General features: G+C 40.8%; 1 protein-coding gene across 4 annotated transcripts in view; it reads left to right on the plus strand.

Moving 5' to 3' along the window:
• Positions 1–26,224, plus strand: part of rptor (regulatory associated protein of MTOR, complex 1) — a 209,372-nt gene that overhangs the window by 67,349 nt on the left and 115,799 nt on the right. For all 4 annotated transcript variants that reach the window (XM_086296973.1, XM_086296970.1, XM_086296971.1 and 1 more), the window contains 3 exons: positions 9,614–9,772; positions 11,429–11,575; positions 20,890–21,065. In XM_086296973.1, coding sequence (XP_086153099.1) covers positions 9,614–9,772; positions 11,429–11,575; positions 20,890–21,065 — 482 coding nt within the window. The remainder of the gene's footprint in view (positions 1–9,613; positions 9,773–11,428; positions 11,576–20,889; positions 21,066–26,224) is intronic.

Genomic DNA, 26,224 nt, shown 5'->3' on the forward strand with positions numbered 1-26,224 from the left:
TTACCATTGCGCCCTTCATATCGTAGATTACATAATATTTTCTCTTTGACTCCGATTCTGAGACGTTCGTTATTTTTGACAGACGAGGTCTAGTTAGAGTCCCAACTATTCCTCATTTCTACCAGCTCTCCTCGTGACCACGAGACAAGATAATTGCTTTCAGTCACTCTGAAGCTGAGTGCGTTTTATTGTCAGTCACAAGAATAAACTCTCTGTTGTATTTTCACCTTGTGTGTAAAGTTGCTGTGATACTGACGGATCGGTAATTGAAATTTTGCAGGGATTGAGTTGCCTGCAGGTCCATTAGACATCAGGGTTTAAACTTGGTAAGATAAGATAAGATAAGATAACCTTTATTAGTCCCACACGTGGGAAATTTGTTTTGTCACAGCAGGAAGTGGACAGTGCAAAAGTTATGACGCAAAAATTAGAATACAATAAGAATAAATACAGTACACAGCTGTACAGAATAGAATAAAATAATATACTATATACAGTAGAATAAGATAGAATAAAAATATACAATAAGATAAAAATAGAATACGAATACTATATACAACTGAGTAAAAATACAACGATGCCAGAAAAGATTATTGCACTTAGTGTTATTGCACATGTATGGATGTGTGTGTTTGTTCAGTTAAAGTCTTTGTTGTGGAGTATGACAGCAGTGGGGAGGAAAGACCTGCGAAATCTCTCCGTCCCACACCGTGGGTGCCGCAGTCTCCCACTGAAGGAGCTGCTCAGTGCTGTCACAGTCTGCTGCATGGGGTGGGAGACGTTGTCCAACAGGGATGACAGCTTAGCCGCCATTCTCCTGTCACTCACCACCTCCACTGGGTCCAGAGGGCATCCTAGAACAGAGCTGGCCCTTCGGATCACCCTGTTCAGTCTCTTCCTGTCCCCAGCAGAGATGCTGCCGCCCCAGCAGACCACACCATAAAAGATAGCAGAAGCCACCACAGAGTCATAGAAGGTCTTCAGGAGTGGGCCCTCCACTCCAAACGACCTGAGTCTCCGCAGCAGGTACAGCCTGCTCTGCCCTTTCCTGTAGAGGGCGTCTGAGTTATGAGTCCAGTCCAGTCTGTTGTTCAGATGAACACCAAGGTACCTGTAGCTGTCCACAGCCTCAATGTCCATACCCTGGATGTTCAGTGGTTGCAGTGGAGAATGCTTGTGCCTGCGGAAGTCTACCACCAGCTCCTTGGTTTTACTGGCGTTGATCTGGAGGTAGTTCAGCTGGCACCAGTCCACAAAGTCTTGAGTCAGTCCTCTGTACTCCTTGTCGTCCCCATCAGTGATGAGGCCGACTATTGCAGAGTCATCAGAGAACTTCTGCAGGAAGCACTGGGTGGAATTGTGGGAGAAGTCTGCAGTGTAGATGGTGAAGAGGAACGGAGCCAGAACCGTTCCCTGTGGGGCCCCCGTACTGCAGACGACCCTGTCCGACACACAGCCCTGAGTCCTCACATACTGTGGTCGGTCGGTGAGGTAGTCCAAAATCCAGGTAGTGAGGTGATGGTCCACTCCAGAGTTCACCAGCTTGTCCTTCAGAACCGAGGGAAGAATAGTGTTGAAGGCACTGGAGAAATCAAAGAACATGATTCTCACAGTGCTTCCAGCGGTCTCCAGGTGAGCGAGGGAACGATGTAGGAGGTGAATGATGTAGGAGGTGAATGACGGCATCATCCGCGCCAATGCCAGGCTGGTAGGCAAACTGAAGTGGGTCCAGTGATGAGCTTGTTAGGCGCCGAAGCTGAGCCAGGACCAACCGCTCCAGGGTCTTCATCAGGTGGGATGTCAGAGCCACCGGCCTGTAGCTGTTGAGGTCCTTGGGGCGTGAAGTCTTTGGCACTGGTACAACACAGGAGGTTTTCCAGAGCTGTGGGACTCTTCCCAACCTCAGGCTCAGGTTGAAGAGGTGCTCCATCACCCCACACAGTTGGTCCGCGCAGGACCTGACGACCCTCGAGCTGATGCCATCTGGGCCCGCTGCCTTCTTGCCATTAATCCTCCTCAGTTCCCTCCTAACCTGGGTGGTTGAGAGAGACAGGCTGGAGCCTTGTGTTGAGTGTGTATTGGATGCTGTTGTTGGGGGTGGGGGGGAGTGAGCAGGGTGAATAGAGGAGGTGTGAAGTGTCTGAGGTGTCAGAGGTGGAACAGCAGCAGTGGGGGTGGGTGAGTCTGCAGCCGATGTTGTAGACTGTCTCATGGTTGAATCAAATCTGTTGAAGAAATGATTCAGTTCATGTGCGAGTGAGTGAGAGGGGGAGAGAATGAATGAACTGGTGTGTCTGGAACAATACTCTTATGCTACGTATGAATTAACACAGCTGTAGTTTCAGTCTAACCCAGTGGGGTTAGATATGACTTTATTCTTTGGAATGATTTTGAATTCAATTTAAAATCTAATTAGGTTTAATGTTTAACGTTTGCAAGGAGCCAGGTTTATAAATAACTAAACGTGAAACATTCAAAGACCCATTGTTTTGGCTGAGGCAGAGATGCCGTTATATCAAGTTGGCCTAATTATTGTTTACAAGCTTTATGTGAAAACGAGTCACAGTTATGAAATGCTGATGAAATATGTATTTGACATATTTAAAAAGATGGGTTAACCCCATCTATTTTTTATTTTTTTTTAAATAATCTACATTCTTGAAATCTTGGAGACAGGACTATGAAATTGATTTATTCAAACGTTCATTCAGTTTTAATATAAAAAGATGGGGTCGCACACGTTGGCCGGTGGCTGATGCGTAGAAACGTATGAGCCAAGTCATCAGATGATCTGCTGGGATTGTGGATGAGCTTGACGAAACAGTGTACTTGATCTACAGAAACATTTCTCATTTCAGCTGGTAAAAGCGATAAATGCAGATAGCTCTTTGTTAATAAATGAGATTAGATGATTATATAGTAAATATCAGAGCTTTTTATTTAAAAAATAATAAGAATCAGTTTAGGCAGAAGACGTGAACATCAGAAAAAGGTTTGGCAGCTGTGACTTTTGTAGGTGTAAAGGCATTGAGAGGATGCCTTCAAACTGTTTTTTATCTTTCTACTCCTCACTTGTTTTAGTTTCCTCTTCAGTCTCCATATTTCTTTGACGTATTTCACTTCTAAAAAGGCTGCTGTTGATGTTCAGATGCTGATTAGTGGTTGAGAGGACAAAGGTTGCCTTTGCTCATTTCCTCCCTCTGACAACAAGTGGCTGCTGCTGTCACCTTCATCCGGCTTAATGCATCCTTTACTTTAATTGTTTTATTTATTCAGATTTTCATTTGGAGCTTGAAAAGATGAGAAGTCTTTTCTTTAATGGGTAAAAGACATTTCTTATTTCTCTTATTTTATTTGTTTTATAAAAACCATTTTGTGTTGCTTCGGTGTTAATGATGATGGATCACACAGACTGAGTTTTACCTGTGCCCAGCAGTCATTGCCTGTTTTATTGTCTGCACAGTATGCTGAAATTTGTCACAGAATAGTTCACTGAGTCTTGCAGCTAAACTGTGTGTGTTTAGCTTCATCCTGAATGCGTGCGGTGCTTTGAAAAGGTTGCCTGTTCTAAAGAGGTGACATGATGATGAATGGCAGCAGGGCTGGCACAGCGCACGCCTTTACAAAGAGTTTGTTTCCTGTAGCCTTAATGGAAATAGTGGAAGTGTTTTGCAGCGGTGGTGAAAGGTGGAGAAGCAACAGGCGAACAGCTGCAGTTTGACTCAACCTCTGGAGACGCTCTGTCCTCACAGGAAGCTGGAGCTCCCCCTTCAGGTCAAGGCTGTTAGTGAGTCCATTTCTTTGCACAGGAACACTCGCGTCTCCCTCTCCAAGAAAACTGTAATTGGTATATTTAAATGGACTCTCCTAGGTGTCTTCCTCATACATATGAATTTGTCTTAATCTCTTTCTGCCACTTGAATTTTAAATGCTCAGCTGTCATGAATGTAAATCAGCAGCTTTGCTGAAGCATCTAAATACAATTGGGAATCATGTGAAATAACAGCTACAGAAAGTGTAAACACTTGTCCCACCTAACACTCTCGCCTTTCTGCACACCTCCCCCAGTTTCCACTATGAGTTCTGATTCCAGGCGCTGCACCTCCATCACTGCAGCTCCCTCACTAACGCCATTAAGCCATTCAGATACCACTTGATATCGTCGGGGCGAGTGCTGCGCCTCTCGACATTCAGACGCTTTTATCTGATTATGCCCAAATTGAGTCAGCCTGCAAGCTTTCCTCTCGCACTGCAAAGTCTTCCAGATACGGGAAGTTGAAATGTTGACATCTTTGATGAAGGTCTGTTCAGTCTGGCCGTTGTATGATGTGATGGAACAATGAGCAAGTGGTAATTTTATTCTGCAAATCACAGCTCCCAACTGGGATTACACCATCCAGCGCCGTTTAATTAAAAATCACACAGCTGTAACATTTAAACACAGAGGGTCATTAATAAGTTGTATAGTTCAATGAGTAATGAAGCCTACATGATACCTATAAATCAGTGATTCTACATCTGCTTGTTGTCCGGGAACATGAAGAGTGCAGGAGTTTTAGAAACAGGAGTTCTGGTGGAGCTTTTATACTGAAATTCGTATTTTCTGTTTATCTAATTTTGGGTCTTCTCACCCTTGTAGCAGAGAGGTGCACAAAATAACTTAAAGTTGCACTGTAATATTAATAAAGTTTGTATTGATGGAGGGGGAGTGTTTATGGTAACAAAATCAATTTTTTTTTCTGACACTTTTAAAAATATTCAAGTTGTGATAAAAGCTAGAAGCTGGAATAATAATGTGGTAACTAGAAGGGATCCCTGGGTGTGTCCTAAAGTTGGAGAACCCATATCTTACATGGTTAGTGACGTTTGTGTTGGGAAGGAAAATAATCAGTCTGCTGCAGGGTTGGGTGCAAAGCTGTACTGTTATTTTTTTATTTTTTTGCAGTTTCTTTGATCTCTGTTGATGACATTTGGTTGATTAAGATACATGTTGCATCTTGTGATTGGGGAAAATGATTTGGCTATATATTTTTAAGCGTCAGGCGCTGCAGATTAATGCTGAAGGCAAAATAAAATTTAATGGTTGCTCACTGAATTTTAAAGGTGGCGATCAGTGCATGAATGTAGTGTTTTTATTTTTACATTTATTAGATAGTGACTTTGCAGGATGGAAAGTGAGAAGTTGACATGTAGCCATGAATCCAGGTTGGGATCAAACCCTTAATGCTTTGGTAAGTTGTAGCCTTGGTATACGGGACAAATTGAGGGAGTGACATAAGTGTTGTGGGGCCAAATAGAAAACTGGCAGAATGAGTGGTGGGATATGAAAATAAATACTGTGAGAATATTTATAATGAAGACTTCTGTATAGGTCTGTTTTGAAAAATAGTATTATTTTTTAATATCAAGTAATTAAAAGTTGATATTTGTGTTCTGTGAAGAGGATCTTAAATCAGTGAGCTGGTAAAATGAACCCTGTGCAGATCTGATTTGGTGTCTTGGTTTTTGTTTTGTCAGCTGTAAATTTCGCAAGAAGTTAAAGTTGAAATGTGACTTCTTCTGTGATTCAAAGCCATTTGGCTGTTTGATAAACGGCTGGTTGGTTGTGTAACAGAAGGACCTTGGTGAGTGTGATAATGATTCAGACTGGTCTAAACGGGTGCTTTTCTGTTGCATAACTAGTTGACACCTCTGTGTCCTTTCATGCATGCACACAAACATTTCACTTAATGAGCTGAAGGAGCGCCAACAATGCACATGTCCTCTGTCTCCTACCGTTAGTCCTTTTAAAGTTTCTTGAGTACCTTTTCCGCACAGGCATGAGCTTCACGCTGGTTTGCTCCTGCAAAATGACACAGCCCAGTGAAGTGTGGTCTAAAGTAAGCAAGAGGTGGCAGAAAAAAAACACAAGTTGACAGCAGTGAAGCAGCAGCAACACAATCTCAAACTCAGTGTTCTGCTTTTATTTTGTTTGTGAATTGTATCTACTGCTTTTGTTTTCTTATTGTGACTGCGCCTTATTCAAAAAACAAGAGATTTGGTACTATATATGTCATGTTTCATACACTTACTGCTATCAGCAGCTTGTTTGAAGTTCACACTCAGAAGTGTAAAAGCCTCCTTGTTTGCTCACAAATTGCACTTGCTTTTGTACCTTCTGCGATTCACTGTGTTAAGACCATTTTTCACAAGACTTCTATAAGCGTTGCACTTCGTGCATACTTTTTTTTGTTTAGCTGAAATTGTTATTGTTCGATAATATGAAATGTGAAAACTTCTCTTAGGCGTTTGGCTTCTTGCAAAACAAAAACGCCTTTGTCTGAGTCAGGACGGTTTTTGGATGCTTGTCTTTGGTCTGCCAGCTGGTTAGTCACTTGTCAGCTGATTCAGATCCTTATTTTTGGTCTGGTATTTTCAAATGTGAACGTGGTCTTTCTTAAATGGAAGAAAACATTCAGGTTCAGCTTGTGTCCTCTTCAAAACAGCACGTGAAAATCTACTAACACGTGTAGTTATTAGAGTCTCTCCCCGCTGGGCTCACTGTTACCTAAAATAGTCTCATCAGTTTTCGTGGATTCATTTTGCTTTTCTGGCAATTCACTTGTTGATGTTAGTTCTCCATCAACAGCTTTGGCACCTGATAGCCACCAGTCTGCCATTAATATTGGAAGGTTTCCCAGGACAAAGCATCTTCTCTCTAAAAAGAACATTCGTAACATGGCTTAGGTTTGCAAAGTTGCATCTGAACGAACCACGGGACCTCAGGAACAGTTATATCGACACAAACACCTCATACCAACAGTCATGTTTGGTGGTGAAGAGGTGGTGATTTGGACTGGCTCTGCAACCAGAGGACTTGAGCATTTTGCTAAAATTGAGTCAACCATGAATTCCTCTGTATACCAATATATTCTAGAGTGAAATGTAATCTCACTGACAGCTACAGCTTGGATGAAATTAGTTCATGCCACAGCATAGCACAGATCACAAGCAGTGCATTAAATCTTTAACAAAATGACTGAAAAAGGATGTTAAGAGAGCTTAGCATAAATGAATATCCAAAAACCAATGAACTGAAGCAGAGCTATGAAGTAGAGTGGGTAAAAGTTTCATCTGCAGGAATGCGAGGGACTGATAGTCATTACAGAAAACAGTTATTTCAAGTTATTGCTGTTAAAGGTGGCTCTAAAAGCTGCTGAACCATTGGAGTTCTTAGTTGCTTGCTTTTGCAATTTGGCTTAGTTTTCATTAAATAATGGCATCCCATAATAAGTCATCTGAGGTTGTATTTAAATAATCTTGCTGAGGACCAAATGATTTTCTGAAATCAGATGATTGCAGAATAATATCCATCCTTTTTTCTTCACTCGTCCACTGTTCACTGATTTGTTTTCAGTTAAAATGATAAATACTATCATGTGTGATTTTCCAGTTTTCTTTTTTCCTTTTTATAACACGTTTCTGTGTCTGAGAGGAGAGCGGAAAGACTGCACAATATACATAGAGAAACACTCAAACTGCAGATTTATGAAATAAAAGAAAGACTTCCTGCACTTTTAAATGAGTATGAAGTTGCTGTGGAGAATGTGGACTTTGAAGTGTGGACTCAAGGTCACCTACTTTGTTGAAAAAGGAAGTTGGTCTTAATAGCTTGTGCCCTTGTGAGCTCTGCAGAGTTTCTTTTACATTTCTCCAGTGTTCCTCTCCCTTTCAGAGCGCTTGAACATGAAACATGGCGTCTTTACTTCTTAGTTACATGGAGTTCAGTTCATCTTCGATAATTATTACTAAAAGTCTAAACCTGACTGCAGTGTAAGACACATTGTCCTTGAACAGTTTGGTTCTCGTCCTGTTTACTAGTTGTTGATCATAAAAATATCTCTAATTAAAATGAACACAAGTAAGCTTCTGTTTAAGTATGTAAGCCTTGAGGGGACTGATTTTGAGAGTTGGTGCTATATAAATAAAAACTGAATTTCATTTAATTTTCTTGATTCAATGCACTTGTGCACTAAAGCCATACCATGCAGTAGGTGCATCTACTAAAAATCTCGGATCAGTCCCAAAATCGGTGATATGCTTGTGAAAACGATAACACGAAAGATGTCATATGTTATGTTCAATTTGATAACATTTACTCAGGGGTTGCACTGGTAGCTGCCTGTATTTTTGGATAAGTGGATTCGTCAGTCCTTCTGTAAACCTTCAGTCTACTGTATCATTATTATTATTATTATTATTATTATTATTAGGAATCCAAATTAACTTCCAACAAGGAGGTTAAGGTTTTGGTGGTGCTTGCATGTGTGTGTCTGTCATTCTGTTTTTAAAAGCTTGAAAAGTTTTGAATGAATAAAACTTCGATAGAACTTTGTAGGGGTGTAAAGTGAGGTCATGTTAATAAACAATAGAAATTTGTCTCAATCCCTTCAAGGTCATCATAATGATTTATTGGCTAATATATTGCTCTCCTTTAAGGTAAGTAGAGCCAAAGGTCAAAGTGAAAATAATGCTACATGTAGCTATTCAAATGACAGTGGGTTACAGGAGTGTAGTTGATTCATTTTCTTATAGCTTTGTTATGTACATTACCGTAACAGGTTATAACTGTTTAAATAAATAACTGCCACACATGAGCTACATCCACTTTAAGGGAAAATAATAAAAATAAAAACTTAAAATGAAGTAATTGTATATTAAAATGGGGTTCGACAGGGCAAATAGGAAAAGCCTGCACTTTGCACTTGTTTTTACTGCACTACAAACATAAGTACTTAAAGTATGTTTAAAAAAACAAAGAAAATAAACTTCTGTTGCCTTAAAAGCAAATACTGCACAGAGATGACGCTGCCTTGGCGAAGGTTTGTGCTCTCTGAGTGCTTCTTGTTTGTTTTGTTTTCTTGGTTTATGTTTCACATAGAAAATAATTTCCAATCTTAGCCACTCTCACTGATGGAATAAAGCAGAGTGGTGAACTTCATCCTTCCTGAAACATCAGTCAACAGATCTCAAAAGGTTATTTATAGACTACAGTCCCACAACGATGCAACTCGAAGTGCTTCACAGAAAGATGCATCAATACAACTTGTTTTGGACATTACAGGTGCACATTATCCCCCCACATTCCTGCACAGTTTAAAGCTAGACTGAAAATGTTCTGCAAGATTATTCTCAAGTCCACCCTGCACATCAGCTGCCATACCTTTTAGTCTGCTCCGTCGCCTAATATGGAGAGAATTTAAAGAAGTGTCCTGTGCTGGGACACACTGTAAAAATTGATGCAGTCATATATATATTCATTCAGAACAGACCAATAAGTGCTTCATACACCAAAAGCTGATTTTTTTTTACTTCCCAGCTAAGCAAAACAGCGAATAACCAAAATGTGGTTGTTTATTTGTTCAAAACCAAGGGCCTGTGAGTGCTGCTGAATCAAAGAAAAAGAAAACAAAGAAAGTTAGACTGACGCAGGACTACTGAACTGCAAAGGAAAGAAAAAATTAAATGCAGCACATCTCCCTGCCCGAAACAAAACGCAGAGCAGCAGTGTCCTTGTTCCCAGTGTGACTAAAGCATCAATCATTGTGACATCTTTTCTTCCCTCCTCTTTCAGGCCCGTTACAAGCAGAGTCTGGACCCCACGGTGGATGAAGTGAAGAAACTGTGCACGTCACTCAGACGCAATGCCAAGGAAGAACGAGTCCTCTTCCACTACAACGGCCACGGCGTGCCACGACCTACTGTCAATGGAGAGATCTGGGTTTTTAATAAGGTACCACACATGCACAGACGATATCGGGCCTTCACAGATCTTTCTAATCAGACCTACACTGTCACGTTCACAAGCCATGATGGTGTTAGCTGTTTACTGCTGTCATTTCCAAGGACGACTTGATTATTTGTCGCTGAAATGTCACAGGCTGTGCTTACACGTGCACTAAACCAAAGCAAAGTAAAATAAACATGTTTTCACATGCTTTCATTGGAGTAATGCTGTTTAGTCTCCAGCAGAGCTCATAATCCCTGCATTACTTTATTCACAAATAACCAGACAGGCCATTTGCATCTTAAACTATAGGCAGTTCATTTTTGGACCTAATAAGATGTATGAGGTGCGATTGGAAAGTTTCAGGAACGTGCCTGTGAAAATCAAAAGGCTATACATGATTTAATTTTGGGTGATCTCCCATTCAAGATCATCCTCTTATGTACCCGTGAAGTGTCCTCAGCATTTCTATATCGGTCTTTAAACATCCCGTTATGTCATTTCATGCTTGTGCTTTGGCAATAGGTGCTGGAGATCGTTCATTTAGAAACACCGATGTTTATTTTCAGGAATTAGACAAAGGCGCACAGAGCAACATCTGGCAGTTGGTCCAGATGATGAGTGACGATTGTGTTTGTTTTTCCAGTGCAAAGTGGCTCTCTGTCACGCACCACAGGTACAGGAAAAATGTACTTTGATGTAGTCCAGTCATTTGTCGTAAATAAAGGAGTCCAAATATCTCACAGGTCATTGTAGTGCAATTAAAAGTTTCTGCACAAAGACAGAAACTGTGAATTTGTATCTAAAGGTATAAGTAGATACTGCATGCATCTTAGTAGCTAATATACTTGTTTTGGATCAGTCAGTATGGTACTGCTGGCAGTCAGCCTGTGTAACTGAAGCACTTTGGAGTAGTAACTCCTGAAGTGTTCACCTAGAAGCTTAAAGTGGACCGAGGCTCCTGTGGCTAAAATGCAGGTTAAAAAAAAAGATGTTTTCAGTTTCTTGGAACATTCTTGCAGTCAGAAAATAACTTGACAACCAGACATTAAATCAAATCTCACCTGGTTGCTGTGATCTCAGCATCGCACTGATGCGGACAGACTCGCTGACTTTGGGGAATCAGATATAAAATCTGGAGTTGTTCATCATCTTGTCCTGTAAGTAAGCACCCACTTACAATGGTGCACCGCTGCTGTCGAGCGCTAGCGTTTGGCTCCACGTCCTCAGTGTACCCTCGGGCCTAATGTCCTCTCCCTCTTTTCTTTCGCATTTTATTCGGTATTCCTTATCCTATAAAATGAAGCTGCAGTGTCGCTGGCTGCTGTAACAGGACATCAGTGGGGGATTTGATGTGGACACGGGCATCACAGAAGGTGCGAAGAACCAAATTTTCCAATAAGTGTAGGGGAGAGCACCTTTATTGCACCATGGGTATTAGATTTATATTCCTCGGTCTGTGTTCCCATCGTCCCCATTTTTCCTCTGCCTCACTCCGGTTTTCTCTTTTTCTCGCTCGTCTGCTCGCACTCTTCATCAAACAGATGACTGCTTAATAATTAAACACAAATCTATAAAAGTGAGTTATCAGCAATAACATGATGCACCTATCTCTCCAATTCCTCACTCTGACGTTATCCCCTCCTGCCTTCTCTTTCTCAGAACTACACCCAGTACATCCCGCTGTCCATCTACGACCTGCAGACGTGGATGGGGAGCCCGTCCATTTTTGTGTACGACTGCTCCAACGCGGGAATCATCGTCAAGTCGTTCAAACAGTTTGCCCTGCAGAGAGAGCAGGAGCTGGAGGTGAGGCAAAAACGCACAGCGTGAACGAGTTGGTAGCAGGGTGGTAATTGGGGGGAAAAAAGACTTAAAGAATGAGCTGAGTCATACAAGCACACGCAGACACAGTGTGCGAGCAAACAGGGCAAAATGATGTGTTGGTATTTAAGAGTTATTAGCAGCAAACTGGGTGATTCATCCGATTGCAGTCACACTGAGCACACACTCACATATGTATACAGCATTTATAAAGGACTAATTGGTGTCACCGAGAGTCGACTCGTGATCCGCAGCTGGAACCTTTTCTAATAAAAATCCAAGATGTCTTCAGTGCAGTGATGCAGCCAATCAAATAGGCAGCTGGATCTAAATGATTGAGTTTTGGTGTCATCACCAATCTCTCTCTCTCTCACACACACACACACACACACACACACACACACACACACACACACACACACACACACACACACACACACACACACAGCACTACCAGCCCCAGTCCTCTCAGTGCTTCATCTTTTTATTACGTTTTTTTCTCTCTTTCTCTCTCCGGCTATGGCGTGTTATGTGAATTCGTAATGAGATGGTGCTGTCATTCATCTCAATTATTCATGGAGAAGTTTCAGCCAGACTGTAGATTAGCTGGAGAGGAGAAGGAGAGGGAGGGAGGTACAGGATGAACAGTACAGAGCAGGAGGCAGAGCGAGAGTAAAGAAGAGCTGCTGTGCGTGCTGAGTTACCCGTTAAAGTGAAGGCAAAGGCAGCAGCCAAACTGCTGAGTCGCCGCAACGCTCGTCACAAGTGTCTCTCCATCCTTTGCTTTTTCTTTGCTTCTCCTGCTCTTTTCTGTCAAAGTTTGCTCAGGTCGAGTCCAAGGCTAAAATCACAATTCTCATTTGGTGTAGCATCACACAGGTTCCTTCACAAACCGCTTAGTCTAAATCAAAAATCCTCCAAAAATCTTGTTTTTGAGTGATTCAGAATGAGCCGCTCTACTGGAAAGTGCCTAAAGGCAAAAGTGCCCCATTCAGTTATACGTTGGGGGACCAAAAAGCAACAAACTCATCACTTTAGAACAAAATTTCTTGAAGGCTCACGTGAACCTTAAAAGTGGTGCAAGGTTTCCTGTTGTTTTATGACCAATTATGATTTAGCTGTTATATGCAAGGGAATAAATATCTGGTGGATTGCTGGGACTAATCAACATAATAGACTTGCAAAAACCCTGAAGGTAACCTGGCTCATAGTTTGGATTTTATTTATTTTTATTAATTCAAATATTATTCCCTTTTCCAAAAGTCGCTGCAAGTTTAACACATTAACCATATTTTTAAGTGTTTTTCCCAACTACTTAAAATTATCAATAAATGAGCTTTAAATTAGTTTTTGATGAATCGAAGAGAAAGAGGAGCAGCTGAAATACTCACTTTCATTAAAGCATAGATGCAGTTTTTTGTCTTTCCTCAAAATAACAGAAGTGAAAAAGATTAGAAAAAATCAGCTTTTACTTTTTGCTTACCCCCCAAAATGCTTGGCCAATAATTCGAGTATGTGACGCCTTTCTAATGGTGTGGAAGTAGCATGTTAGCATCAATCAGGGAACAATGTGAGCACAAACCTCTCATTGTCTCATAGTTGTAGCTAATTTGAAAAGAGGGAAATACTTAAAGGGTCACCAGGGATTTTTGAAAGCGAACCGAGGTAAGACTTGCAGGGAGTGCTGTCTGTTGTTAGTTGAGCATATCACAGACTTGGGATTAAAGCTTTCAGCATGACTGCGGTCAACGATGCACTGATGTATTAGCTGAATATTTGCGTCTAGTGTCAGTAGCTGATATTCATCTCTTGTCATCGAGTTTGTGCTCACGAAATCATTGATTGAATGCCTTTTAAAAGGTAATTTAAAAAAGTGTTTCTCTAAAAAGAGTGTAAAATAAAATAAAACATGCCAGAAATATTGACATTAGCTATCACCCAAATGATTATTTTAAACATTTCTATCTACATTGGCCCAGATTTTCATCTGTAACCTCAAAGGAACCTGAAAGCTGAGATGTGCTGTGCAGAAGGACTATATTTATATTTTTCATAGCAGGGCACAAAGCCTACTCCAAACGCATTAGCTGCATCGTTGCACAAAAACTTTGAGAGACTCAGAGTTCAACTGTAGCCTTTCAGTGAAGAAATAAGCCGAGGAGGCCTTTAGGTTAAATGTACATCCATAAGCGTTTTTCACTTTTCCACCTCAGTGCTCGCCCGTCTCACCCACTCACACAGGAAGTGTATAATTGGAAGATAACGAGAGGCGATACCGTCCAGTGAATTTAAAAAAGTAAAAATAAATCATACAGCAGATCATCCAAGCAGGGCGTCTCCCACCTCACCCACACGTTTGTGCACTCATACACAGACGAGTGGCCGCAAATGGAATCGTCCAACGACACCTGTTAATGAACACGGGGCGAACGTGATTCACGTAGAACCACAGGCCTGAACTCACCAGGGACGGCGTTATTTGGAAGCGCCATGATGCAGATGAAGGAGTATAAAGGAGGAGGAAGTGTTTTAGCACTCCTCCACAGTCCCATATCGAGCTCCTCCTGTGGTCCTTTCAGTCCGCCAGTGGGCCTGAGTGTGTGTCTGTGTGTTGGCTCTGAGTGTGCTATTATGGGGCCACCTGGTTCCTTTTAAATATGTCATCACTTCCTGCGTGCACTCAGTGAACATGCTCACTGCATTAGCTGTGGGACGGAAAGATGTGTGTGTGAATCACTGCAATGCACACAGCTATGGTACGCTGGACTATAAGAGCGTGTGTGTGTTGTCTGTGTGGTGTTTGTGTTACTGGCGCTTCCAGGATGCTCACATTAAGCCTCCACTTGCTCCTTCTATCATTTTAATGAATAATGAATGCAGGGCTGCAAAAATGTTTCTCGACTAAAGTAGCTCCCATGCGTGACTGTGCGCTTCCTCTGTTAGCATGATACGTATAACATCCCCCGCCCGTCCCGAGGATTAGTCTCGTGATTAGTGTCAATGTTTTCTTGTTTTGTTCTTCTTTTTTTTTTCCGTTAAAAAAATAATTCTCAGCAATTAAATCGTCCCCTGATCTCCCCGCTGGAGGAGAGAGAGAAAAGAAAGCTGTCATGGTGATTTTCATGGTAATTTGCGAGATTACAATATGCTAATGTGATAATTACAGTGGCTGTTTGGCGTTAATCAGCTTCTGCTGGCAGAGTTATTGTATTTACCGTTAGGATTAGCGCAGCCCACCGTCACATGCTTTCGCCAGATTTCTTTCAAGAGACAGTGTTGTTCTGAGGTTGACTCGACGAGAGGCTTTAGAAAGGCGCGCGCCGCTTTGTTTGTGATATCGGTCTCTGCGAGCGAGTTGACGTTTTCCTCATTAGAGAGATGAAGATTGGCACAGATGCATTCGCGGGGGCTCCCAGTCACGCCTGCGAGCATTTCAAAGAGGAGGAACGTATTCGTTTGATAGGAGAGCAATGCACAGCTGCACATGTCATCACCCCTCCATTAAGAACACCTACTCTTCTGTATTTTTAATAATGCTAATTTATTCATGTGTGTGCAGAGCAGTACAGTAAATCTGAGCTTTTACATTTTTTACTACTTACTATAGAGCCAGCTAATGAGTTATTGGACTGGCACAGGGCTGGAAGGCATTATATAAAACTACACTTCCTCCATCACAGGCATTTCCTGTACCTTTTAATTACCTTATTTCCAAACTGCGTTAGAAGTATTCTGGACAATGAATTCAGCTTATTGCAGCTTTCTGAATAAAATGTGCCTGCGGATCATTTGTTTTTGTTTGCTTGTCTCGTCCTGTGATGCTGCTCAGGTGCAAAAAGAGAGGCGTGTCCCCTCCGTGCATGCCTCAGGTGTTCTGAGGTTTTACTCTGGCTTGCGTCAGACGCTGAGCTGCAGCACTCATAAGCTGTGGAGATCCAGGAAAGAGATTCCTGTCAGGCGCTGTGCTTTGTTACAGAATCACATTTGGACAAACCTGAATCAAGTAAAGGAATGCTTATGGAGTGCTCACTTGGTCTGTTTAATCGTGCTCTGGATACAACTGAAGTAAATTTGACATTTTGAATGAATTAATTAACATTTTCAATTCTCCAGATTGGTTTTAATATAATTGCTTGTCTAGAAATTGTGCAAAATCAAACACATCTTTCCTTTGTATTAAATGCTATCACATGGCATGTTTTTAAATCCATAAATGTCCAGACTCCTGCACCCTTTGTTTGTATGCTGGTGCTCATGGGATTTGTTGCTTGCCGGCTATGTGATTATGTGTTCTTTTGATAGTGTAGCTTGATTGCCAAAGCTTGTAGTGTATTCTCTCGCTCTGTGACAGGCAGTCTGAAGATTCTCGCAACTGCTCGTCCCCCTCCACCTTTATGTCTGTATCCCAAAAGTGTTTGCACACACTAAAAGAGTTTTAGCACTTAAAGCAACATTTTCTGCTGCAGCAAACAGCTGTTCAGAGTGTCTACGGCTCTTCAAGCGGTCTTAGAGGAACAATTTGTAATTTATATCTACAGTTAGACCAGCTGTGCAGTGTATGATCACAGTGTGTTTATGCATCCCACACAAACACTGCAGACCCTAAAAGTAAGGTTGCACTCACGCTGCTTCCTGTAAATCAAACACACATGTTGACTTTTATCCAGCACTGGAACAAAGAACATGGAGATTAGTTCACTTAAAAAATTACTTCTATCACCTTTAGCTATATATAACTATATATAACTTTAGGTGTTTTGAATCTCATTACAGCTTATTCATTATATATTGTGTTTTCAGTCAGTTAAATCTATAATTCCAAGTGTGTACTCAAGAATCGACGAAACAAACATATATAGTATCTCATCACCTGTGAAATGATGATTTCAGAGGTCTACGTTTTGTTCAGTCTAAAGTTAGGATTTGCAGACCAAACACTGGATTGTACTGTGCATCTTTTTAGGTTTCCCCATCTGCTGCAATCGCATTTTAGTCTTCGACTTTATGTCCAAAATCTATCAAACGTGTGCCAGATGCTTTGCTGATGCAAGAGTTTTTACGGTGGCTCAACCAAAGTTACAAATCTGTAATACCTGACATCAATATGATAATTTCATGCTTTTTCTGCACGTTATTTTATGGAGTCAACTAAATCGAGGAGATTTTCCATTTATTTTAAATCTGATTTCACAGCACTGCCAAAGTAGTTAAATGAAGTACAGTGAAAGTCTAAAAGCCTGCTTATGATGTATTTAGACTTTTAAAACTGGACTTATAAGGACAAAAATGAAGAAATCCAGCAGGTTAAAAAATCAATGCCGTGGCAGTGTGCTGTTAGCAGAGCATACACAGCAGTGTAAACATCACTGCTACATAAACAGCCAAAGAAAGAAACAAAGCTCAATGCAAACTCGGCAGGTTAAAAAGGAAGCTGTTGATGCCTCTTTACAGCTGCATATTATTTTATTCTGGTCTCCTTTGCATATTTCACTATCAGAACAACCCTGATCGATCCTGGTGCAGCCCCTCAGTTCGTCCTCTGGCTGTCATGTTGTTTTTGTTTTGTTGCATATTAGAAACCGAAGCTGTTTCACACTCATGATCAGTATGAACAGAACTGTTTAACTATGTAACTATGTATGCGGCACATTTTTAAGTACATCCTTAACTTGTTCTACAGAGTTGATAATTCTGATGGTTCTTTACTAAAGAATATGTCTGTGCAGTCAGAAACACCGTCTGGTAAACAGAGTTCTTTATTTATCCGAATCTGTCTGTAATTTCTCAGAGCTGTCAGATATTTCTTTACTTTTTCCTAAATTAGATGCTGCGATGATAAAATATTTGATTGTGCTTTGTCCTCGGACAGTTTATGGTGGAGTTCTGATGGAACAATAAAAGAGGCGAGATTCGATCTCCGCAGCTCGTGACTTCAGCAATGAGTTCACTGATCGTGGATGTCTTTTAGGAGCAGCGCTGTGGTCTCTGTTACAAATACAAACTTATTTGGCATATAATAATAAAAAAAACTATTTACAAGCTGTGTGAAGCAGTCTTCAGTCTTTTAAAGTAATAGTTCCCTGTGCTTTGGAGAAAAGAGGCAACGATAATAATACTAATAATATAACAGTCTCCCTGGCTAATTTCCTGCTAAAATTAGGCAGGGCTGCAGAATGAAAGAAACAAGCAATAGCAGTCAGTGATGATAAAGGGAAGTCTTGGATTGCTGCCTCCATTAAGACCCACAGCTCATTAAAGTTTACTAAGCAAAAGACAGGAAATGTATTGAACTCCCAGGAAACAAATCAACAGCACAATGAGCACATAGATAGTCAAGAGCTCCAAATATAATTAAAGTTTTACATCATACACAGGCCTCTCTCATTTTTTACATTTGCAAATATTGACTGAGCCGCCCCAGAGTGTTAAAGTATCACACTAATGCAGCTCTCAGAATAGACGAGAGAGATTTTTATTTATTTTGTTACCATCAAAGACCACCTCCTGAGAGGCTGCGAACGGGGAAAACTTCCCACTGGGATCAATAACCTATCACGGTATCATTACAATGTGAAAAAGTCTGAGCCGGTGCGTCATTTCTAATTTTTTGCCTTGTAGATCAAGGTGGCAAACTTTAAAAAAACAAACAAAAAACCAAAAGCTTGTAGTCAGACTTGTGAGGGTTTTTTTTCCTTTCCTTACCCAACGCTGTCCATAAAAGCAGCCAAAAGTTGAACTTTTTTGGGCTTTGCTGAGTTTTTTTGTCTTCTCCCTCCCATGTGTTTTCATTTTTAATGCAGTAAGCACTGTACAGCAGCTTCTATACATCTCTGTGATGTTCAAGGTGCAACCTGTAATAAATACGACACTTTTCGGTGCCAAACAATGAACATTTTTTTGGCCTCAAAGATGAAAGAAGTGATCATTTGTTTGCCCATCAGTGGTGAGATGATAGCAGGTCTGATGAACACCAACCAGCAGCTTGCAACAGTGACACGAGTCAGGCTGGTGTAGGTGGTGCAGGGTGCTCAAGCCTCGATTTGACGTCGCTGGACATTTGCATAAAATCACACTTGGACTTTGGTAGTTTTCATTGTTGGTTGGCGATCGTGGCTCAAGAGTTGGCAGTTGAGTTCGTCTTGTAATCGGAAGGTTGCCGGTTCAAGCCCTGGCTCCGACAGTCTCGGTCGTTGTGTCCTTGGCAAGACACTTCACCCGTTGCCTACTGGTGGTGGTGGTCAGAGGGCCCGGTGGCGCCAGTGTCCGGCAGCCTCGCCTCTGTCAGTGCGCCCAAGGTTGGCTGTGGCTACAATGTAGCTGCCATCACCAGTGTGTTGATGTGTGGATGACTGAATGTGTAAAGTGCTTTGGGGTCCTTAAGGACTAGTATTTGCTTGTTTTAATCAATTTTAAATCATGCTTTTTATTTGTTCTTGTTTCTAATGTCTCTGTAAAGCACTTTGAATCACCTTGTTGTTGAATTGTGCTATACAAATAAACTTGCCTAGTAAATGCAGGCCATTTACCATTTTACATCAAGATGACAAAGACTTCAAATGTTTTCATCTTACTTTTCTTACTGTAGTTATTTTCTTTCTTCAACTCAAACTGCTGCTCTCTAATTTACACCTAACCTTTAATTTCATGCCTTATCTGCTCTTCAGCTTGGCGTCTGCGTCTGCTGTGATCTCAACCTGCTTCTGTATCCAAACCCTGACTCTGCCACTAAAATACCAGCATTCTGCCTTTTGTTACAGTGCTTCAGGTGCTAAGAACACTTTTTGAATGTGTTTCCAGCGTTCAGTTTATTATTATTAATCCTTTATTTATCCAGGTAAAAAATCTCATTGAGATTAAAAATCTCATTTCCAAGAGAGACCTGGCATCATGGCAACAAAAATCACATACCACATAGGTATATAACTTATCCAGTGTGCCTGGATAAGTCTCTGCTTGTTTTGTACACCTGAAGTTTTGCTGTTTATCACCTTCTACTAAAGAAGCCTCTGCTACCATCGTGATGTCTTACCACAGATGTTCTGTGGAGTTTAAGTGTGCACGCTTTGGATCATTGTCATGCTGAAATGTAAACTCACTCAGAGCTGTTGCATTCTGGGGCAGGTTTTTCTCAAGGCCCTCTTGAATTTTGATCCACTGCCTTTGTCAATAAGGACCAAATCTTTAGCACCGGCATGCTTTACTTTACTGATGACATTATTAAAGTAGCAGACTTTTTACTTTAGTTTTGATCATTATATGCATCGTATTGGTGGGATTTTTTTACATTACACACATGTGTGGTTATGTACATTAAACTGAAGATGGACTTGAGTCAAGCTGTAGTCACATTTAAGTGATAATTAAATAAAAATGAATGCACATGAGAACAATTCAGGCCACAGACAAATGACTCGTAAAGGTTGAAAAAGTTGTTGTTGTTTTTTAAACTACACTGAGTGTAGATGGATACTTTTTAACAATTTCAAATTAAATCTGTATCATAAAGAAGCGTGCAGAAATGATAGAGATCAGATAATATTCATCAAAGTGAAATTATTATGGGGTGTTCAGGGCCAACACAAAGCGTTCTCTTACACCGGAGTGTTTTTGCACTTTCCCCAACCCACAAATATTTCTCCTGTAACGGCCAATAGGTGTAGTACTACCTTCTCAAAGTCATACCAATTACTGAGTGACAGTTTTATATTTCAGGAAATCTGTTTGGTTTAATTGTCCTGTTCTGTCTCTATAAAAGTGAAGTTAACCACACGGTCTCCCTGCAGGCTCCATTTCTGATTGTCGGTGGCATCAGGAGACCCATCAGTCTGAGAGAGCTACAGCTCACAGGATTTCACAAAGCAGCATCTAACAGATGTTTTCACCAAAGTTTAATATTTTGACTGCGTGGGTTTCCCTGTAGTCACCCAGTGTGAATTTGAATCAGTTTGCATGTTTGTATGTAATTGCACCATGCAAAAAGTGTCTTTGGCATTTGGTCTGAACTCAATTCCACATTTCATTTGATGCTCATTATGTGTCTGTGTGCTTTGTAGTCTGACAGATGTGAGATAGTCATCCAGCTCCCTTTCTCTATAAATCTTTGTTATTCATCTCCCCAGAAAACTGGTCAAGCTGTGGAGAATTAAATAAATCATTATTTTAGGACTGAAACTTGGACTTCTGAGATTACTCTCTGTGGTTGTTGCAGCTATGAAAAGTCTCCTAGATAAATGTTTGAACGTTTGACTGTGGTTGTCAGATAAATGTTAGAAATAAATCACATTTTTGTGTCCAATCAGGTGGCAGCCATCAACCCCAGCCACCCGCTTGCCCAAATGCCCCTGCCGCCCTCCATGAAGAACTGCATCCAGCTTGCCGCCTGTGAGGCCAGTGAGCTGCTGCCCATGAACCCTGACCTCCCCGCTGACCTCTTTACATCCTGTCTCACTACGCCCATCAAGATCGCCCTACGTTGGTAATGTCTCTCTCATTTTCAATCCTTTTTATCTCTGCTTCTTCCTCCCCCCCATTACAAGTCTGAAACATAGAGGCATCGATAAAGAGGAGACGGTACATCTGGAATATGTTCTGAAGTAGTGAGGTAGATTGGATGGGTTTTCTTTGGTCAGCTCGCATGTTAAAGGTGTAGAATAAAATATCATTTTCGTGGTATTACACATCGCTTCAGAATCAGAATCAGAAAGGGTTTTATTGCCAAATGTTGAGCAGGTTTACAACATTAGGAAATTGCTGCGGTGCAGAATACAGACGTACCAGCTTTAAATATTGATACGTTTGTAACATGGAGTCCTAAACAACTCAACTTCTGTTGCTACTTACCGTATTTTCCACACTTTAAGGCACACTTAAAATCTATTAATTTTCTCAAAAATCGAGAGTCCGCATTATAATCCGGTGCACCTGATGTATGAATGCTGGTTGTGCTTACTGACCTCGAACCGATTTTATGTGGTACATGGCACTCAAAAATCTGTCAAAAAATGTCTTAGAATGACTTTGGTAAGCTAGGAAGCCGCAACATTACAGCTGCCGTAGTCAGGAGCCTCACGGAGGAATCTGGGTCCAAAACTCCGTCTGCTTCAGGTCCCAAAGTCAAACGAACACTGCGGCATCACTGAGAGTTAAAAACCATCTAAATTCTTTCATCTGTAATAAAACGATCAGCATTGCTGCTTTACCAGTTGTAACAATTAAGTTTAACATCCAGGCATCCATGAAAACAGAATTTGTGAAATTTAATGGAGTTAGAAGTTAGCAGGAAGTTAGCTCGCTAGTTTCCACCTGAACATCATATAGCATGTTTTGACTGAGAGATTTCTGAAAAAATTAAAAAGTACAGCTCTGCTATCACTTCCAACATAAATGAAGACAGAAAACTAAACAGCAGTTACGTTTGTAGGGTTTCTGAAGTTAGGCTAGCTGGTATATAATGATGTGCTATGTGTTCGCTAGCGACACAGCTATGTTAGCATAACAAACGGTGAAGCTGCAGGATGAACGCTAACTTTTTTCCACTCGATAAAAGTTAACGTGAGGGTTCCCGATGGTTAGGGACAAATGCAATCGCATGGCAGGATGCTGAAAAGGGACCAAACGTCAGTCAGGAGAACAACTGAGATAATCCATCCACAATACGAGGTTAGTCATTAATATACTGCAACAACAATGGAATAGAGCAGCTGTGAGAGAATTCAACATTAATCAATCAATGGTACGGACGTGGAGGAAGCAAGAAGAATGAGCTGAGTAAAATTGGACTTATCTGACTTTTTTGTTTCACTTAATGCGCCTTATAATCTGGTGCGCCTTATGGTCCAAAAAATAGGGTAATAGCTGCTCATCATGGAGCATGTTTTTCGGTTACAAATGCTCTTCACCAGTCCAGTCTCCCTGCATCTTTTTGTGTGTGGTGGTTTTCAAACTTTTTGTGTCCAAGGACACCAAAGGTCAAGCAACATTTTTAGGGCATATTTTCATTCATGTCTACATTAAACGGCTTCTGTGTGATCTGACGTGTCTGATATCTTGAGTTCTTCTTTTCATTACATCATCAGAAAAAGCACTATTGACAGCCCCTTTTTGCAGCATTTGGACCTGGCATGATATCTGCTGCATATATAGAAGCACCTCAATCGCCTTATTAGACACTTTATCACAATCCAACAAATGGTCTGATTGCCTGTGGTTGTGATCCAGGGCTATAAGCCAAATTTCCCTCAGAATGGATGTTTGGTTTCCAAGCGCCTCTTTAACTTGTTTGGCATCATGTAAGTCAATTAGTCAACCTCTTCTGACAGATGATGCACTGCAGGGAAGGCCTGTTGACATCAAATTCCTTCTTTTGTGCAAATGCAGAAAGAAACTAATGTTTTTGAGGGGAATTGGGCACATACAAACAACTGACAGAGAAAATTAACAATTAATTTAAAGCCTTTAGTGTTTTTGTACTTAGCAAGAGTAATAATTTGGTTGCCTGAAAATCCCACAGCACATGAGGGGCTAATCCATGTTTATGGATATATTTTTAAACATGCAGGAAATTGTGCGTCAGTCTTTCAATTATTTCAGATGCTTGTTAGCAAGTCACAGCTTGCACACTCTGAGGATATGAAGTTGTCCTGTGCAGAGAGCAAACATTCCTCTGAGCTTCTGCTCAGTATTCAGCCATGATGAGAAAAATTCAGCTGTGATGAAAAATGTAGATCGGCATCATCCACAGTGATGCAGAAATGATGATCCCTGCAGAGAACTCTTCAGTAAAAGAGGTGAAAAATATTCAGGCGAAACGAGTTCATTTGGGAAACTTGGCTTATACAGTGGCCTGATGTAAATGCACTATGATGCATCATTCAGAGGACTGTACTGATGGAGCTTCAAGCTGAACCGTGGGGGCATGTAGGTTACATCAGTCCGTCACTGGTGTGTCGGGCAGTGTGGTGTGGGGGGGCTTGCACAAAGAGGCAGGGGTGATTGCATCAGCTCTGATATCCTGTCAGGACACACACTTACTGTGGATATACATTTATACCCAGTAAGTCCACATTATCTCTGAGGGAGCTGTCATTTCTGACTGGTAAATGAGGCTCTGCAGGTGACGGGTCTGGGTGTCACACTTCCCCATATGTACAAATGTGTCAGTGGCTCAGTAACCAGGTTTTAATCCCTCATATCGGACCATTTAAATAAGGAAAATCGGACACCGTTGGTAACTCTACTAAATTATGAGTAAAGTCATTTTTGTACCCAAATTTAACCAAAATGAGTGTAAATCAAAAGCATGGATGCGTTGGTCTTGCATTCCACCTTTTGATCTTGCCTTTTGTGTGCAACCTTTCAGGTTTCAAAGACTGAAGTGCACAAGAGGGTGGAGTACTTTTTGCAGAATCATTACTTGATACCTTTCTTAAAAGTAATGCACTATGTCACCTACTTTATAAACTGACCTGAAATGCGCTGCCACATAATTACTAAGTTAATAGTGTAAACCTTAGATACAGTCCCACACACCACAGTTAGAAATGGAGGCTAAAAGGCTGCTCATCACTGCCTTTGTCACTAGTTGAAGTTTGGCATAGACTCAAATTTATGGGGTCATAACACTTAATGTTGTGTTAGCAGTATAATGCAGTTGCACTTTACCATTGTTCTCTTTTCTATTTTTGCACAAGAAAAATAAATGTCCATATCTCAGCTCCCGAAAATGTGCTTTGTTACGGTGATTCATGGTTAAATTGTTCGTGGTGTGGAGATGGTGATTGAGAAAGTAAAAGCAAAAAGGAGTTTTCTTGTTACATGATACCTGAAAAATTCAGGTGAGCGCCTCATCTTTGATGCATTACCAGCCCAGATACAGTCTCTATCTGCAGTGTTCCTGCTCCCTTTGGTGCCATAAATCAGTTCTTACTTGCACCATTTCTTGCATTTTAATTGCTGAATCTACTTTGCGCACACTAGAAGTCACAGGGATGATTTAACAAATTTTCAACTGGGAATGTGAAACTTTTTTTTTTAAGTGTATAAGTGAGAATGGCAGGCTGCCTGCAGGAGGTGTCCTACAGCTAGATAAATGTTTCTTCTCTGCCATAAATGTTGAAGAGTTTCGTTCATCTTTCTTTAAATCCACATCTAGCCGTGACCTTCAGCATAATGAGGTCTCAGTATTATGCCATTAATATTGATATCCCTTACCAACGTCTCCTTTTGGAGAACAAGTTGCTGAAAGGCTGCTGGATAATATTGACAGAGATGTTCTTTAATGCCCTCTGCCTTCAAAAATGGATGCTGTGGCCTGCAGGGGAAAGTTGGGACTGATCTTTTCTGTTAAAGACTCAGGTCAACCTTCACTGGCTTGTATTAATGAATCTAACTTGTTGGTTGGTAATGAACCAGGGGAAATTTGGTCATGTATTATGTATGTGCTATATATGAAATTTCCTTACTTAGCTCAGTGGAATTTGATAAGCTCATTTAACATAAATCTTACATGAACATCAGAAAGAGAAAATTTAAAGTTATTCATTCACTCAGTCTTTATTTGAACATGGAAAAAAAATTGCAAAATGCAGATTCACCCGATAATGACATCAATATATTTTAATTTCATTTGTACTGCTATAAAAGATGCATGAAACGATACAATCATCATCAATTTGTAGTGTTCGGTTTTTCTGTGTATTAAAATGGGTCCTATTGCAAACTCATAATGATGCATTTTTCCTAATAAGTTCATAAACAATATAGTGCAGCTTTACTTTATGGGTTTTCTAATAACTTTTTTATATTAATCTCTATAAACACATTCTGTTCATGAGTATGTAGAGTCTGTTGGCAAAAGTCAAGAAAGAAAAGTCACTGTTTGAGCTCTTGGATTGTGTGTATTGATCGATCTCTGCGGTGTTCACCAGGTAGATACAGTCGCTTTCAGCTGACAGGGACTGTTGGCTGAAAGTGGCAGTTTTGAGTGGCTTTGAGTTTCTGTTTCCAGTTTTGTCATCCATGTGTTATATCAACCCACCGGACAGATGGGTGGGCGGTGTGACACCTAAATTTGTGAATGCAATAACTCGAGACCGAGGTGACGTAGGAGCTTCAAACTGAGATTCATTTAGACTGACATTATATTATGGGAGACTTTATACAAAAAGACGGGCATATCCACTGTTATGCCTAGAAACCAAAGAGCGATATATCGAATGGTCCACTTCAGCCTTCTGCCTGTTGCCATCTTAATTTTCTGGAGTCAGAAGTGAACATGTTGGCCAGAGAATGGAGTGCTGAGTTATGAGCCAAGGTTAGCAAGCTGTGTCCATAGACTGTACAAATGCATTACCATCCAAGAGCACAAACTTCTTGGATGGTCTGAACTACACTGTATCTAAAATCACGAGTGAGAGCTCCAACTCACCAAAGATGCTTTGCCGAAGAAAAGGATCTGCTGCTGGGAAAAGATGAGCTGTGAAGACCAACATTGTTTTTGTACCAGACTGCAAACATGTTTCTTTCTGCTGTAAAGTTGGAAATTGTAACCAGCTTTAAGTGGTCATTGCTACTGTTAAGCTTTATTTTTGAAATTACCATTATTCCTTAATGGCCACTTGGCTGATATTCAGCAGT

This window comes from Aulonocara sp. 'chitande type north' Nkhata Bay, linkage group LG6 (genome assembly GCF_057382095.1).
Source record: "Aulonocara sp. 'chitande type north' Nkhata Bay isolate Kocher_YH1m ecotype deep benthic linkage group LG6, A_spYH_male_GT1.1, whole genome shotgun sequence".
NCBI classification, from domain to species: domain Eukaryota; kingdom Metazoa; phylum Chordata; class Actinopteri; order Cichliformes; family Cichlidae; genus Aulonocara; species Aulonocara sp. 'chitande type north' Nkhata Bay.